At 26.8% G+C, this 12,814-nt stretch overlaps 1 protein-coding gene across 1 annotated transcript; it reads right to left on the reverse strand.

Moving 5' to 3' along the window:
- Window positions 1–512: 512 nt before the first annotated feature.
- Window positions 513–4,575, reverse strand: LOC132928041 (uncharacterized). Its single transcript, XM_060992601.1, has 7 exons — window positions 4,154–4,575; window positions 3,552–3,922; window positions 2,676–3,375; window positions 1,902–1,969; window positions 1,604–1,798; window positions 1,205–1,530; window positions 513–1,127 (listed from the first exon to the last, which is right to left on the reverse strand). The coding sequence occupies exons 1-7, from the start codon at window positions 4,237–4,239 to the stop codon at window positions 846–848; spliced, it is 2,028 nt and encodes a 675-aa protein (XP_060848584.1). The 5' UTR covers window positions 4,240–4,575; the 3' UTR covers window positions 513–845.
- Window positions 4,576–12,814: the final 8,239 nt, after the last annotated feature.

Here is a 12,814-nt window from a genome sequence, read left to right on the forward strand (position 1 = left end):
AACACCCAATTCAAAATATAATTTATTAAAGGGATAGAAGTTAAATGACAAATGATCATGAGTAATACTAAAAATAGAAATAATTGTACCAACAATTTAAAATATATAAAGTTACTTGATTAATTAACAATATATTTGTTGCAATAATTTTGTATTATTTTTGTTAAAAATATTGCTAACATAGTCTTAACATATTGACACACATCAATATATTATTAACTTACCCATGGGCGTAGCTAGGGTGGAGCAGCTCTTCCCTTGCACTCCAAACTAAATAATATTTCTTATACCACACACTGGAACGCAACAGAAAATTCTAAGCAGGTTTTCCGAAAACTCTAGACAATTGACATTGTTATAATTTAAAAATAATATTAAAAATAAATACTTTGAAAAAAAAAATTGAGTTTTAATGATTTAAAGTTAGCTACGCCCATATGAACTTACCTGATATAGTAGTATATAAACTAGTGACATCTAATGAGTAATGATAACATCAACTGACTAAAGTATTCAAGTAAAAATGTTTTTATTTTACAAAACTTAAGTTTCATAATAAAAATGCAGTATTGTAATAAAAAAAAATACAGAAGTATAATTTAATTAAATTATAAGTGTTTGTAGACACTAAGTTATCACAATATCAATTGTTAATTAAATAAAAGTATAAAATATAATTGTTATAATATTATTATGGTACAAAAATACATCAATAAAAAGTATAAGATTCAGAAATACAAATTTCTATACAACTAATATTTAAAAAAAAATCTAGATATCAAATCATAGTCATTATTTTTAAAAAAAACTGAAAATATACTATAGTAAAAATAGTATGTCAACAATTAAGTCAAATCAGCTGGTCGCAGTTGGCGTTCGCCATCAGCTAAAAACACAAGCATGGCACGGTACAAAAGATGACAACCTAGTTTACATCGATCACTATTCAACCATCGAGTTGTGTTATCATAGTATGTGCCACGCTTCTCGTTTGTAAGTTTCTCCAATCCAATAGCATCAATCATAGCTGCCTCTCGAATATGTGCTTCTTTTAACATCAAATGGTGGAATGCTTGTACACAAACCACTCCCAATTTTTCCTTCCATAGGCTCAAAATATATTCTGTCTATTTTAATTTAAAATTCAATATATAATAATTATATTTAATAAACAATTTTTAATAATGTTTATAATGCTACATACTTTGCGGCTTTTATCTTGATTTTGGTTTTCGACCCAAAATTTAAATGCTTCATTCATATGATCGTTGGGTCTAGACTTGGTGCCTTTACCAATGTAAAATATTGATTTAATAAATGTCTGCCATATTTCAATAGGATTATTCATTTGATCAGCTCGAGCAGGTAGATTGTTTGTAATACGTGGATCTAATAATAAATATGTAAATGAAGAACCACTCTTAGCGCAAACAATGGTATCTTCCAGAACACTCCAACTTTTTATAGTTTTTTTCCATGAATCATACTTATCATGAGTTAAAACTTTAGTTAACTGCATACTATATGAACCTTTCAAAAAATAAAAGAATAAGTAATACATATGTATAAATGTATTAATAAGCAATAACAATTAAAAATATACCAGATGAATTATTAATAGGCTTATCATCATGCTTCTGTTCTGTTTCCCTGTGTAATATTTGATTAAGTTTTCTTACGTAAACTCGTTTTGTACTAGGTACTATTGGTCCTGGAGGATAGCCATACTCCCTAAGACTTTCACGGACATAATCTGTATCACAATCTGAAATTTCAATTAAACTGCTGCTGCACTCATCTAGGCAAAACAATAAAATTATCATCAAAAAATAATATTTAACATAAGACTTTAACAAAATAACGAAAAATTATAAAGTCAAAACAATATTTATAAACTATACCTAAAGAATTAATAATATTTGAAACTTCTAGATTATTTAATCCAGCTGATGTTTTGGAAATTGAGTTACTAAAAAAAAAAATTATTAATTAATAACATACAAAATTAACAATATTAAATGTGTTATAAAAAAAACATTACTACAAATAAATTTCTAAAATAGAAATAAATATTATTTTAAAATAAAAACAAAAAAAATATTGAATTTATTATAAATTTTCTTAAAAATAGTCACAATAAAGGTAATAAAATATATTAATTATTATCATTAAAGATTTATTTAAATTAATTCATGGAAACACTAAAATAATTTATAATAATTAGAGCTATGAATGTAATTACACAACCTTAGAAAATGATTAAATAATATAATTAATTAAAAACATACAATGTATAATATACTAATACATGAATATGTTTACATAAAAGTTTCAAGTCCCCAATTATTAATATTTTTGAATTACAATAAAATAACAAGCACCATTATTCTTTGTTTAAACTAAATTTTGTCAAATTATAAACTTCAAAAATAAATGTATATAAAAAAAATTGTACTTATGTTTTCTAGATATTTTGGGTTTCAATAAGAATTAATTAATAACTGAGTAACTCATCATTGTAAGATCAATATGTTTATTACACTGTTAGAATTGTTAGTCCCTAATACAAACTTTGTGTTAAAAAAGCCAGATTTTTATAATAAGTTTTAAAAAAGGTGCGCTGTGTCCTATAAATTCATAGCTCTAAAAATAATAACAGATAATAAATATAGTACCTTATTGAATCATAAACACTTGTCATTGATAAGCTTTTTGTAATATCTTCTAATTCAATGTCAGTATTACAAGTAACACTATTAAGAATTAGTCGTTCAGAATTTGTATCTGGACATGTATAAAAATCATCAGAACTCAAACAACTAGATAATCCAGATATATCTGACATCAAGTCGCTGTCACTAAAAGATGAACTTTCTGTCTGGCTAAAAATATTTTTTTCTTCTAATTCAACATCACCAAGTTCAAATAATTCAGAATCGCTAAGTAAATTACTAGATGGAAAACTAATGTTTTCTATGCTTTCAAATTCATCTGATACACATTTGATCGAACTCAACATAGATCCGTCATAATACATTTTTGATGGAATGCCATTTTTGTGTAATCGAGTAAAATGATGGTCTGATGAAACATTTTTATTTAAAATATCGTCAAAAGAATAAGCTGTTGAAGTTAATATGCATTCATCGATATTATTATTTTTTTGACTAACTGAATCAAATGTTGTCGATTTGGAAATGCTATTTAGACTTTCACCACTATTAAGATATCCACTGCTTGTATGTAGTTTATTAGACTTATCAATTGTTGATTCAGCACCAATCGATGTTTCAGTATTCTGTGCTTTTGTAGGATTATATTCTTCTTTAATATGTTTTGATTGCATTATATTGAAGATTTGTTTCTTTAAATTACCTAAGGAAAAAACATGATTTCAATAATAATTAAATAATCATGATTTTTCCGTATAAAAACATAGGAATGGACACTTTTTAATACAACAATTAATATTAAACATCATAAAATGTGGTCTCAATTATTTATAACTATTTAATCTCATAAGCTATGCAAAAACCATATTTTGTACTTACTCGTGTAGTTTGAACGTTTCATATAAGATTGGAGAGTTGCAAGTGATTCCCATGCACTAAATTTCACAGCATAATTAAATACATTGAGATTGTCTTCATCTTTTATGTACGGATTGGGTATAATGTAAGGACTTTTGAGCAAAATTCCAACAACCTGTGAACGATTCCATGCAACAGCAATATGAAGAACTGTGCGATTTCCTTCACAAAGTACATTAGGATCACCACCATTATGTAAAAATAATGAGGTCGCTACTTTTCCGAATGCCAAGTTTTCATGCCCTGCAGCTAAATGAAATGCTGTCATCCCTTCTTCCGGAATCAGGATATTAGGATTGGCTTTATTCTGAGATAACAAAGTATTGACTTGCCTAAACAATAATAATAATTTAAATGATAAATACCACATTCCACAAATATGTACATAGAAGTCTGTAGTTGAACAGTTTATTAAGTTAATATAAACCAAATGTTGCACAATCAAAGGTCTATGCAATTTGACAATGGAGACGTTGATATAATACAATTTAATTACATACACACATTAGTCAAATTCAAATTTTTCAAAAGAATTTTATTATTTTTAAACAAACAGTACTTACTGAATATTACAATCCTCGACTGCATCATATAGTGCTCGAGCCAAATACAAAGTTCTCCATTCGTCGTTCATTATGGCTTTCGCCATTGTTGTTGCAAGTTGATTAATAGAATGACAATTATTATTTCACTTGTTTCAAACCACATCCAGTCCCCGTACGAATACGATTTCTGTGAAATACCGTGTCTCGGACATTTGAAATAATATTTACGAACACACACATAAATATATATATATACACATGACGATAGATAATGCCGGCGACCGGTAATTACCGTTTTGTTTCAAACTCGGAGATCAAAGTTTATTCAAATCATCGTTACAATTAAGCGATAAATATTAAATAAAAAAAAAAAGTACGCAATCGCGTACTAACTACGCGTCTCGGCCGTCTCGTAACGAGAATCTCGTCATCACTTTATCAGTTATCACAGAAAGTTAATATTTACTGTTTACATTTTACGTCTATCGTGCATAATATCTGTGCTATCACGAGTTGGCACGGTGCTATCATAATATCCATTACATTTAAATCATTAAACCATTACAACAGTAGGTAAGTAAAGTTGTCGAAGGCAAAATATAATATTAGTGAATATAATTGTGTAGAACGATTGAATTATATTATAATAATTATATAGTTCAATCTTCAGATGTTAGTGTTCTAGTGTATGATTTTCATAATGATATTATGATAAAGAGAAATTTTTATGTTTTTATTTAATATTAATTGTATTACCTATCTAATATATATTTTTTAATGGTTGATTTCATAATACAATATTAATATAGATACAATGATACCTTGCATAGATAATGCTGTCAATAGTACTAAAAAAACCGTGGATAATATTTTTCAATACACTGAGCGCAATGAAAAAATCTATTTTTCATTTAGAATTGTATTTTAAAGTTTTCTTAAAAAAAAAAAAAGTAGAAAAATTGTATTTTCAATTTAATTTTTCTTATCTAGAGTTACATTATTCATGTGTTTATCAATGTATATTGTATAGCATTATAAAATACTCGAGTACAGTTAGCACCTACTCACCGTGCAGGTATTTTAAAATAATAAATAAATGACTTACTATACTTACCAATATATGTAAGGTGTTATTATTTTTCTATTTACTATTATGTTATTGTTATATTACTTAGGTAGGTATCTAATCATTTAAAAACATTTTAATTGTTTGATAACTTTTTTTATGAACTTAAAATTGTTTACTTCTGAAGTAAAATGTATGGATATGGTAGTGAGTACCTATAATATTATGTAGGTATAATGATATTATCCATACTAAGAATTTTACGAGTATCTATATTAGGTTGGGTATTTCAAGGTATAATAGATAAATAAATGTATTTCTAAAACCTGTTATGGTCAAACAAGAAACTTGAACTTTCCTATAAGCCAAACAGCTAAACGTAACCAACTGGTTACTTATGCTGTATTGTCAACAAAGCTTTAGTAAACTAAAATTAATTTAATAACTTATTTATAATATCTATAGAAAATAAAATTGCAAAAAAAGATTAATTATGAAGAAATTATCAAAGATTTCGCTTCAAAAAAGACTTGTAAAATATTTAAATATGATATTTTATATAGGTTCATTATAAAACAATAAAAAAAGTTTCAATATCAATATTTATATATTTTTTAATATGTATTAGATTCTGAAAGGAGTGATGAATGTTGATTTTACTATGATATGTGTTTTTTTTTATTATTTATTTTTGTGTGTGTGTGTGTGTGTGTGTGTGTCATCACGTTTTGGAGTAGTAATAGTGCTTTGATTTTTAACTCCAGCTCCTCATTGAAAAGGAAAATAAATCTAGTTGGTACTTTGAAGGGCCAAAAACTCAAAAGTAAAAAATGTCCTGTAGTTTTCAAAAGCGTCAGGAAAAACCCTGAAAAAGTAACGGTAAACGGAATTTTTTACGCACAACCACTTCGACAAAATTTATTTTTTGATTTTGCAATAACTCAAAAACAAATCATTATAAATACTTGAAATTTTTACAAAATGTTTATATTAACGTTATCTGTTTACGATTAAATTTTCAAAATAGGTTAGAATTTTTTTAAACTATTTATAAACCATTGAAATTTAAAAAAAAAAATTTTGCTTTCCAAAAAATCTTTAAAATTTAATAGAAGGTTTATTATAAGTTTTTCTTATTGTAGTAAAAAAAAATCAAAAATCGCTAGTCTCAATTTTTGTTTATAAGCATCAAAAGTTTAAATGTTTACAAAATATGTCAACATCGCGAAAATTTGCAAGGAATTTTGAAGTTGAAAATTCATAACTTTTTCTTCAAATAACTGTAAAAAAAATTCCAGCGTCAATATAGAAAAATTTTATGAGCGTAGAAATTTATTTTTTTACGAAATCGAGTAAAATAACGATTTATTACAATTTAAATATGTAATAATATAATATATCCTACTATAATTATCATAGACTAACAAATCACCTCCATTCAGAATCGTTTTTCGTGTACAATGATACCTGTTATTGCATTCAAATTTAACACTTCCATTATATAGTGACCTACTCTCCATCTCTACTATACAGCAGAGCGATACCCACTTGCCCACCTCCCTTTTTTTAAACGTTATTTTTAAAGTTTTTACTGTTTTAAATGATAACTTACATATTTTGATTGTAGTATTATTCGGAGTATTTTTTAAAAGTTATAAATGTCTACATTCTACGGCTAATATAGGTATTTTTTTAATAATACGAAAAATCAAAAATCATTTAATACTAAATCGTTATTTTACGCCTACATTTTTGATTTCATAAACATTAAAATTTTAGATGCTTGTAAAATGTGTTTAATTATTATTATAATTATTTGTTTAAATTGATTAAATACGAAGTGTAATATTATTACTAAAATAAAGCAACAAAATTTTTTCCAACAATTGTATTTAATTCACGTATAAAGGCCCGAACCATTTTTATTACAGCTTTTTTTTGTTTGTTACAAAACAGGAGGCAATATATATAAAAAAATGTTTTTAATATAATATTAGAAAAATGCGTTATCATAAATTTAAGTCTATGTCTTAGTGCTTTAAATATGGATTTTTAAAAAATTGTCATTAATGCGGCTAAAAATATTTTAGGACACCATAATAAAATCCAAGGATGTTTCTATAATTTGCGTCAGTCAACACAATGTCGTATTTGAGGGGGTCGAAAGGGGCATTCGCCTCCTCACTCCTCATCACTCATATTTTTTCTATATAATACATTAATTAATAATTTATTTAAAAAATTTTCCGTTTGATTAAGATCGTAAATCGTAATGATATCATACTAAATATAATAAGAATTGTATGCTTATTTAGGTAATCAACTCTAAATTATTTTTAGTTTGTATAGAAGAAAAATTAGTTTTACCCCCCCATAGTCTCAATTCAAATACGCCCTTGAGTCAACTGTCAACAAATAGAAAAATCTTATCTTTAAGTATTGAGCATTGGAGGGAAAACAAATTTTTTAGTACATTTTGTCGAATGTTATAGGTTGAAAGTTGCCGTACCAAGAAGATTAATTAATTTATAATCTAATATATCACAAGAAGCAATAATGAGTTGATGGAGAATATTTTGATTCAACTAACATAGTAACATATGAGGGGGAAGAATTTTAAATAATAATACTAGAAGTAATATTATTAGAAGAACCCCTGCTGCATTTCCTACTTCAGTTTGGAATGTACGCAAGTTATAATAAATGATAGCGCACTAACAACCAAACTAAATGATAGAATCACAAATTTTCTAAATTAGCTAATCATTCACACCCAAGACAATAGACGGAGATTTGATTGAATTTTAGTGGGGCTTAAATCTTTCTTTATAAAATAAGCCGTGGGGGCTTTGCCCCCACACCCCTTCACTAATATCAATATATACAGGGGACGCCGTTTTAAGACTCACGGATACAAGGTTCAGTCGATTATTAGGCTTAGGCTCAAAATCGTCTAAAACGACCCGGATATATCCAAATACATTATAAAAAATTCGATTATAAGACTCAAATTTCATAAAAAAAATAAACATTTTTGGTTAAAATTTAGAAATAAATTGGTTTTTAAAAATTACATATTTTTTGGGTTATTTCTGGTTTCAATTCATGCTTTTTAATGTGTGTATTTACATCAAATTTTATCGCATTTCACATTTTTTGCAATTATCGTTATTGTAATATGAGTACCTACGAGAAATATATTTTCGAAATATTAATACTCAAAACAAACCAAAATTACAAATATTTTTCATAAATAATAAATACATCATACATCTTTTATTATATTTTTTTATTAATATATAATAATTTTTATAATATGTATAAATTGTATATGTATTATAATTTAATTTTTTTTATCAGAATTTTAAAATTTATTCAATATTAGATATGCAATATGTAATATTATATGGATTAAAGTAAATTAAAATTAAAGCAAAATATATAGTAAAATAAAATTCATAAATATGTAATTCAATTTTTTTTTCCACTTCGCCTATAAGATTCATTCGATTTTAAGACTCACTTTGTGCCAGTCCCAATGTGAGTCTTATAACCGCTTCACTGTATCCCAGATAGCAAAATAATGTTAATTGCGATTACCTCTAATACGAGTTAACTACTAAATAACCAACTAATAATTACTAACTAAAAAGAAAGCCTACTAAATACGCATTACTAACTACATATGTACTTTAAAATCATTTATTTATAATACAATAAATATTTTATTATTTTAGAATAATAAACCTATTTTGATTAGTAAATATATTAATAACGTTCTCAATACAGATATTGATATTTTTTTCAATATAATATAATATTGAAGAGTTATTAAATTTTTCAATCCGTACTATCGCGACTATAGTAGGTACCTATATGTTGTAATAATTATTATATTGATTAAATTTCGAGAAAAAATATATTTTGTAAAGTTCCAAGATTTTAGCAATTGTTGTAAAATAAGTCCGACGTCCGGCCGCCCACATGACTTTTAAAAATGTTCAATAATTTTGAGGGGGGACTTTCGATCTTTTGGGGTTGGGCTAAGCCCCCCCAATCTCCGCCTATGGGTCCAAGACCCAAGTATATGGTTATTCATAGAAAAATGTGATTAGAATTAGGAATCTATGAAATTAAAATTGAGCAGAGGGCAGAGATATTGGACAACCTCCAGCAAAAAAAAAGATATATATTAATATGTAAGAAAAATAAAAAAATGTGAGGATTTTAACAATAATGAAAGAAGTATTGAACATTTTTTTTTAAATGTTTATTATTGATGTTTATAAACTTTAATTAGTTAAAAGATGATATAATATATGTTTATATAAATTCTATTTGTAAAATAGAATAGATATTTGTAAAATCTAATTTTTTTTAAATAATTTAATAATATATTTAATTTGTATACTTATCTTATTTTTAATTCTCAACAAAGAGTTTGCCATGGTTTATTTTAATTTTACTCTAGACATTTTTTCAGAACATTTTTTACTATATATATTTGATCCAATTGATCCTATGACATTTTTACCTACATTCGTAATCCACTTAGATATTTCCTATAAGTCTTAGATTTATTTCTCAGGCTAATTGCGCATTATACACTAGTTACAAACTTAAAAAAATTTACCTACACATTTGCTTATATTTCATTATTTTCATTCCTCTAATTATAGTATAACCCAGTGGCGTATAATTTTCTTATGGAAAAACAAGATGGTGATTTCGATTATCAGTATTTATTTTTTCCGATTTCAATATTTGATTCAAATCTTCAAATAATAACTGCAGTATCGATTTTTTCCAATTTTAATTTCGTTTTCAATTATAACTGGTATTGATTTTTTTTTATTTCGATTTCGATATTGTTCTTGGCACTTTATAGTTTTTTCGGTATTAAACCAGTTCAAGCTCATCAGTAGTGTACGCAGAGGGGGGGGGGGCTAACCAACTGAAGCCCCCCCCCCATTGCCTGTATTATTATTTTTGTTTTTAAATCTACTCACCGTTTAATATAGTATCTCAAAACTGGTATTTACCCATTTATTATAATCACAGACTAAGATATTATTATATTACCTATATAGCTTAGGACCATTCTTACAATGTCCGGTCGGCGGTCAAGTGTCGGTTAACGCTAACCAGGCTAACCGGCTGATAAAGTAATAACAAATTTTATTACCGGCGGACGCGGAATTTCGCCGGTTAATTGCTGTTCTTACAATGTCCAGTTAAGCATTAGTCTGTGTACTCTGTGATTACGATCATAGTCCATAGATAGGTATAGGTAATCCTAGTAATCTATGATTACAACTGAACTGATGTTACCAAGAATCCAAACATTGTTAAGCTAGCCAACATTCTGATAGTGGCGATTGTTTTATATTTAGCCTTATATAAATATATTTTACTTTCTTGATTTTTACTTCAAGAATTTGTGTTAAATAGAAAAATAATAAAAATGTAACTATCAGTTGTTATGAGTAGGTAGATAATTAAGCTAACTTTAACATAAAATATTAATAAGAGAGATCCGATATCACACCCAAGCGGTATAACGATTTGAAAAACGTCAAAAACGTCGGCGTGAACAGTCTCAAAAATTTCTATTTTTTAACTTTTCTCCAAAACTGTTATAACTGAAAAATTGGTTGATCAATCACTAAAAAGGGATTATCAAGCATATACAAAATGTGTGATTGAAAATTTTCAAAAAAAATTATTTAATTATTTACAGTTAAAAAAATATTCATTTTTTGCTAGATTTTCATTTAGCGTGGTAGATTACCGAAACTGGAAAACGGATTTTGTTATTTGAGATCTTGTTAAATTCACATTGTCTAGGAGAAGTGCTGTGAAGATTTTCAGAACTTTATCTTCAATCGTTAACTCACTACAAAGCTATAAAGCTGAAAAACATAAAAAAATAAACTCCCAATAAAATGTGTTTTAATTTTTTTTGAAGCTCTGTAGTGAATTAATTATAAAATATAAATTTCTGAAAATCTTCACTGCACTTCTCCTAGCCAATGTGAGTCTAACAAGACTCCTGCAAAACAACAAAATCCGCTCTCCAGTTTCAGAGATTTATCTCACTAAATTAAAATGAAAATGAAATACATTATATAATATGCATATTGCATACAATTAATACACTTCTAAAAATTGAAAGTCAAGAAAATTTACATGCCAATCTTTGACTTAGCAAGCGTTTTTTCATATAAATTTTTGTTTATTTTATGCTTAATTTAAGTAAGAAATAAAAAAAAGCAACCATTTTATTTTTCAAGCCAATAAGTCTGTGGCAACTGAATAATTATTTATTTCCAAGCCTGGCGAAGTGCATTGTAAAAATCCTACGTATGCCACTAAGCCCATACATTTTTTTTAACTGTATAGTGTATTACTGTCTATACTTAATTAAAGTATTGTTCATATTGCGTAATTTAGTGTAACTATACATACCTTTGATTTTTCAAATTTTTACTCGTGGACGTATTCACATTGTTTATTATTTAATACCTTAATATGTTTACAACTAACTTGTATATTTTACGATTTTTCACTCTTTTCTGGGTACTTATATTTTAATAGAAAACTAAAGAAACAACAAACTACTCGTATAATATTTAGATAATCTGTAATTTATGTTTGATTTTTTAAATAAAAATAATAAATTAATAATTAACGCGTGATACAACTGTATAATAAGGATTTTCAAAAACTATCTTAAATAATTTGTTAATTTTTTTTGGCGGAAATGGGAATATAACCTTTAACGAAAAACAGCCATAGTGAGAACGGGCGAGGGTCATTTTGGCAGAAAACAGTTACGCCTGCGCTGACATTATATCTAGGGGAAACTGTGCTAGGTTTGTCGGTGCTATTCTGATTAACTGATTGGCCGACTTATATTCTCTATATCGATTTATTGTTTGATCATCTAAGAACAATGGCCTGCAAAAATCAACAATCCATAAAGCATTATCATGTTGAAAAGAAAAACTTAATATAATGTCGGTGAACTTGTGTTAGTTTGAATTCATCGATTGAGCTTATTGATTGACAAATACATGCACGTATTTTTATGCTTTGCGAAGATCAAATTGTAAAATAAAATATTTAACATAAAAATGCATAATATGTGGTCTGTGTTCTATGATCTATTTACAAATAAAATGCAAGGATACTTAACTATAATTCTGACAAGAATTACGACCAAATATTTTCAAATTTCAACAGTTCGACAAAACGTGTCGTGTTTGCTATAATTTATTTTGAAATGAGGTTGACAAAAATAGCAGTCTGTTGTGAAGAATGGGAGGGAGTAATATAACGTAATATCATAGTGCTTAGTTCATTTGTTCATCCATACTTACACATTGATATCGTCAACTTACCAGGTATTTATGTTCGATCACTGCACCGTGTATAATGCGAACTCGCAACGACCATCTCGGATTATATATTACTTAATGCATTGAAAATAGACTAATTGCGTTCTTATTTTTCTTGTACCTCTACCATAATATACTATCGTTTATATTGTACTTCGAGTGGAGTGGGACTCACAAGTTCAAGCAAAATAATGCTATATCGGTATATTTTGT

This window comes from Rhopalosiphum padi, chromosome 3, assembly GCF_020882245.1.
Source record: "Rhopalosiphum padi isolate XX-2018 chromosome 3, ASM2088224v1, whole genome shotgun sequence".
NCBI classification, from domain to species: Eukaryota; Metazoa; Arthropoda; class Insecta; order Hemiptera; family Aphididae; genus Rhopalosiphum; species Rhopalosiphum padi.

Excerpts from the sequence above, each read along its gene's own strand:
- LOC132928041 (XM_060992601.1), bottom strand. The coding sequence starts at position 4,239 with ATGGCGAAAGCCATAATGAACGACGAATGGAGAACTTTGTATTTGGCT. Across the intron at positions 3,376-3,551 it reads GAAACGTTCAAACTACACGA|GTAATTTAAAGAAACAAATC; the intron begins GTAAGTACAAAA and ends TTTTTTCCTTAG. Across the intron at positions 1,128-1,204 it reads ATCAAGATAAAAGCCGCAAA|ACAGAATATATTTTGAGCCT; the intron begins GTATGTAGCATT and ends AAATTAAAATAG.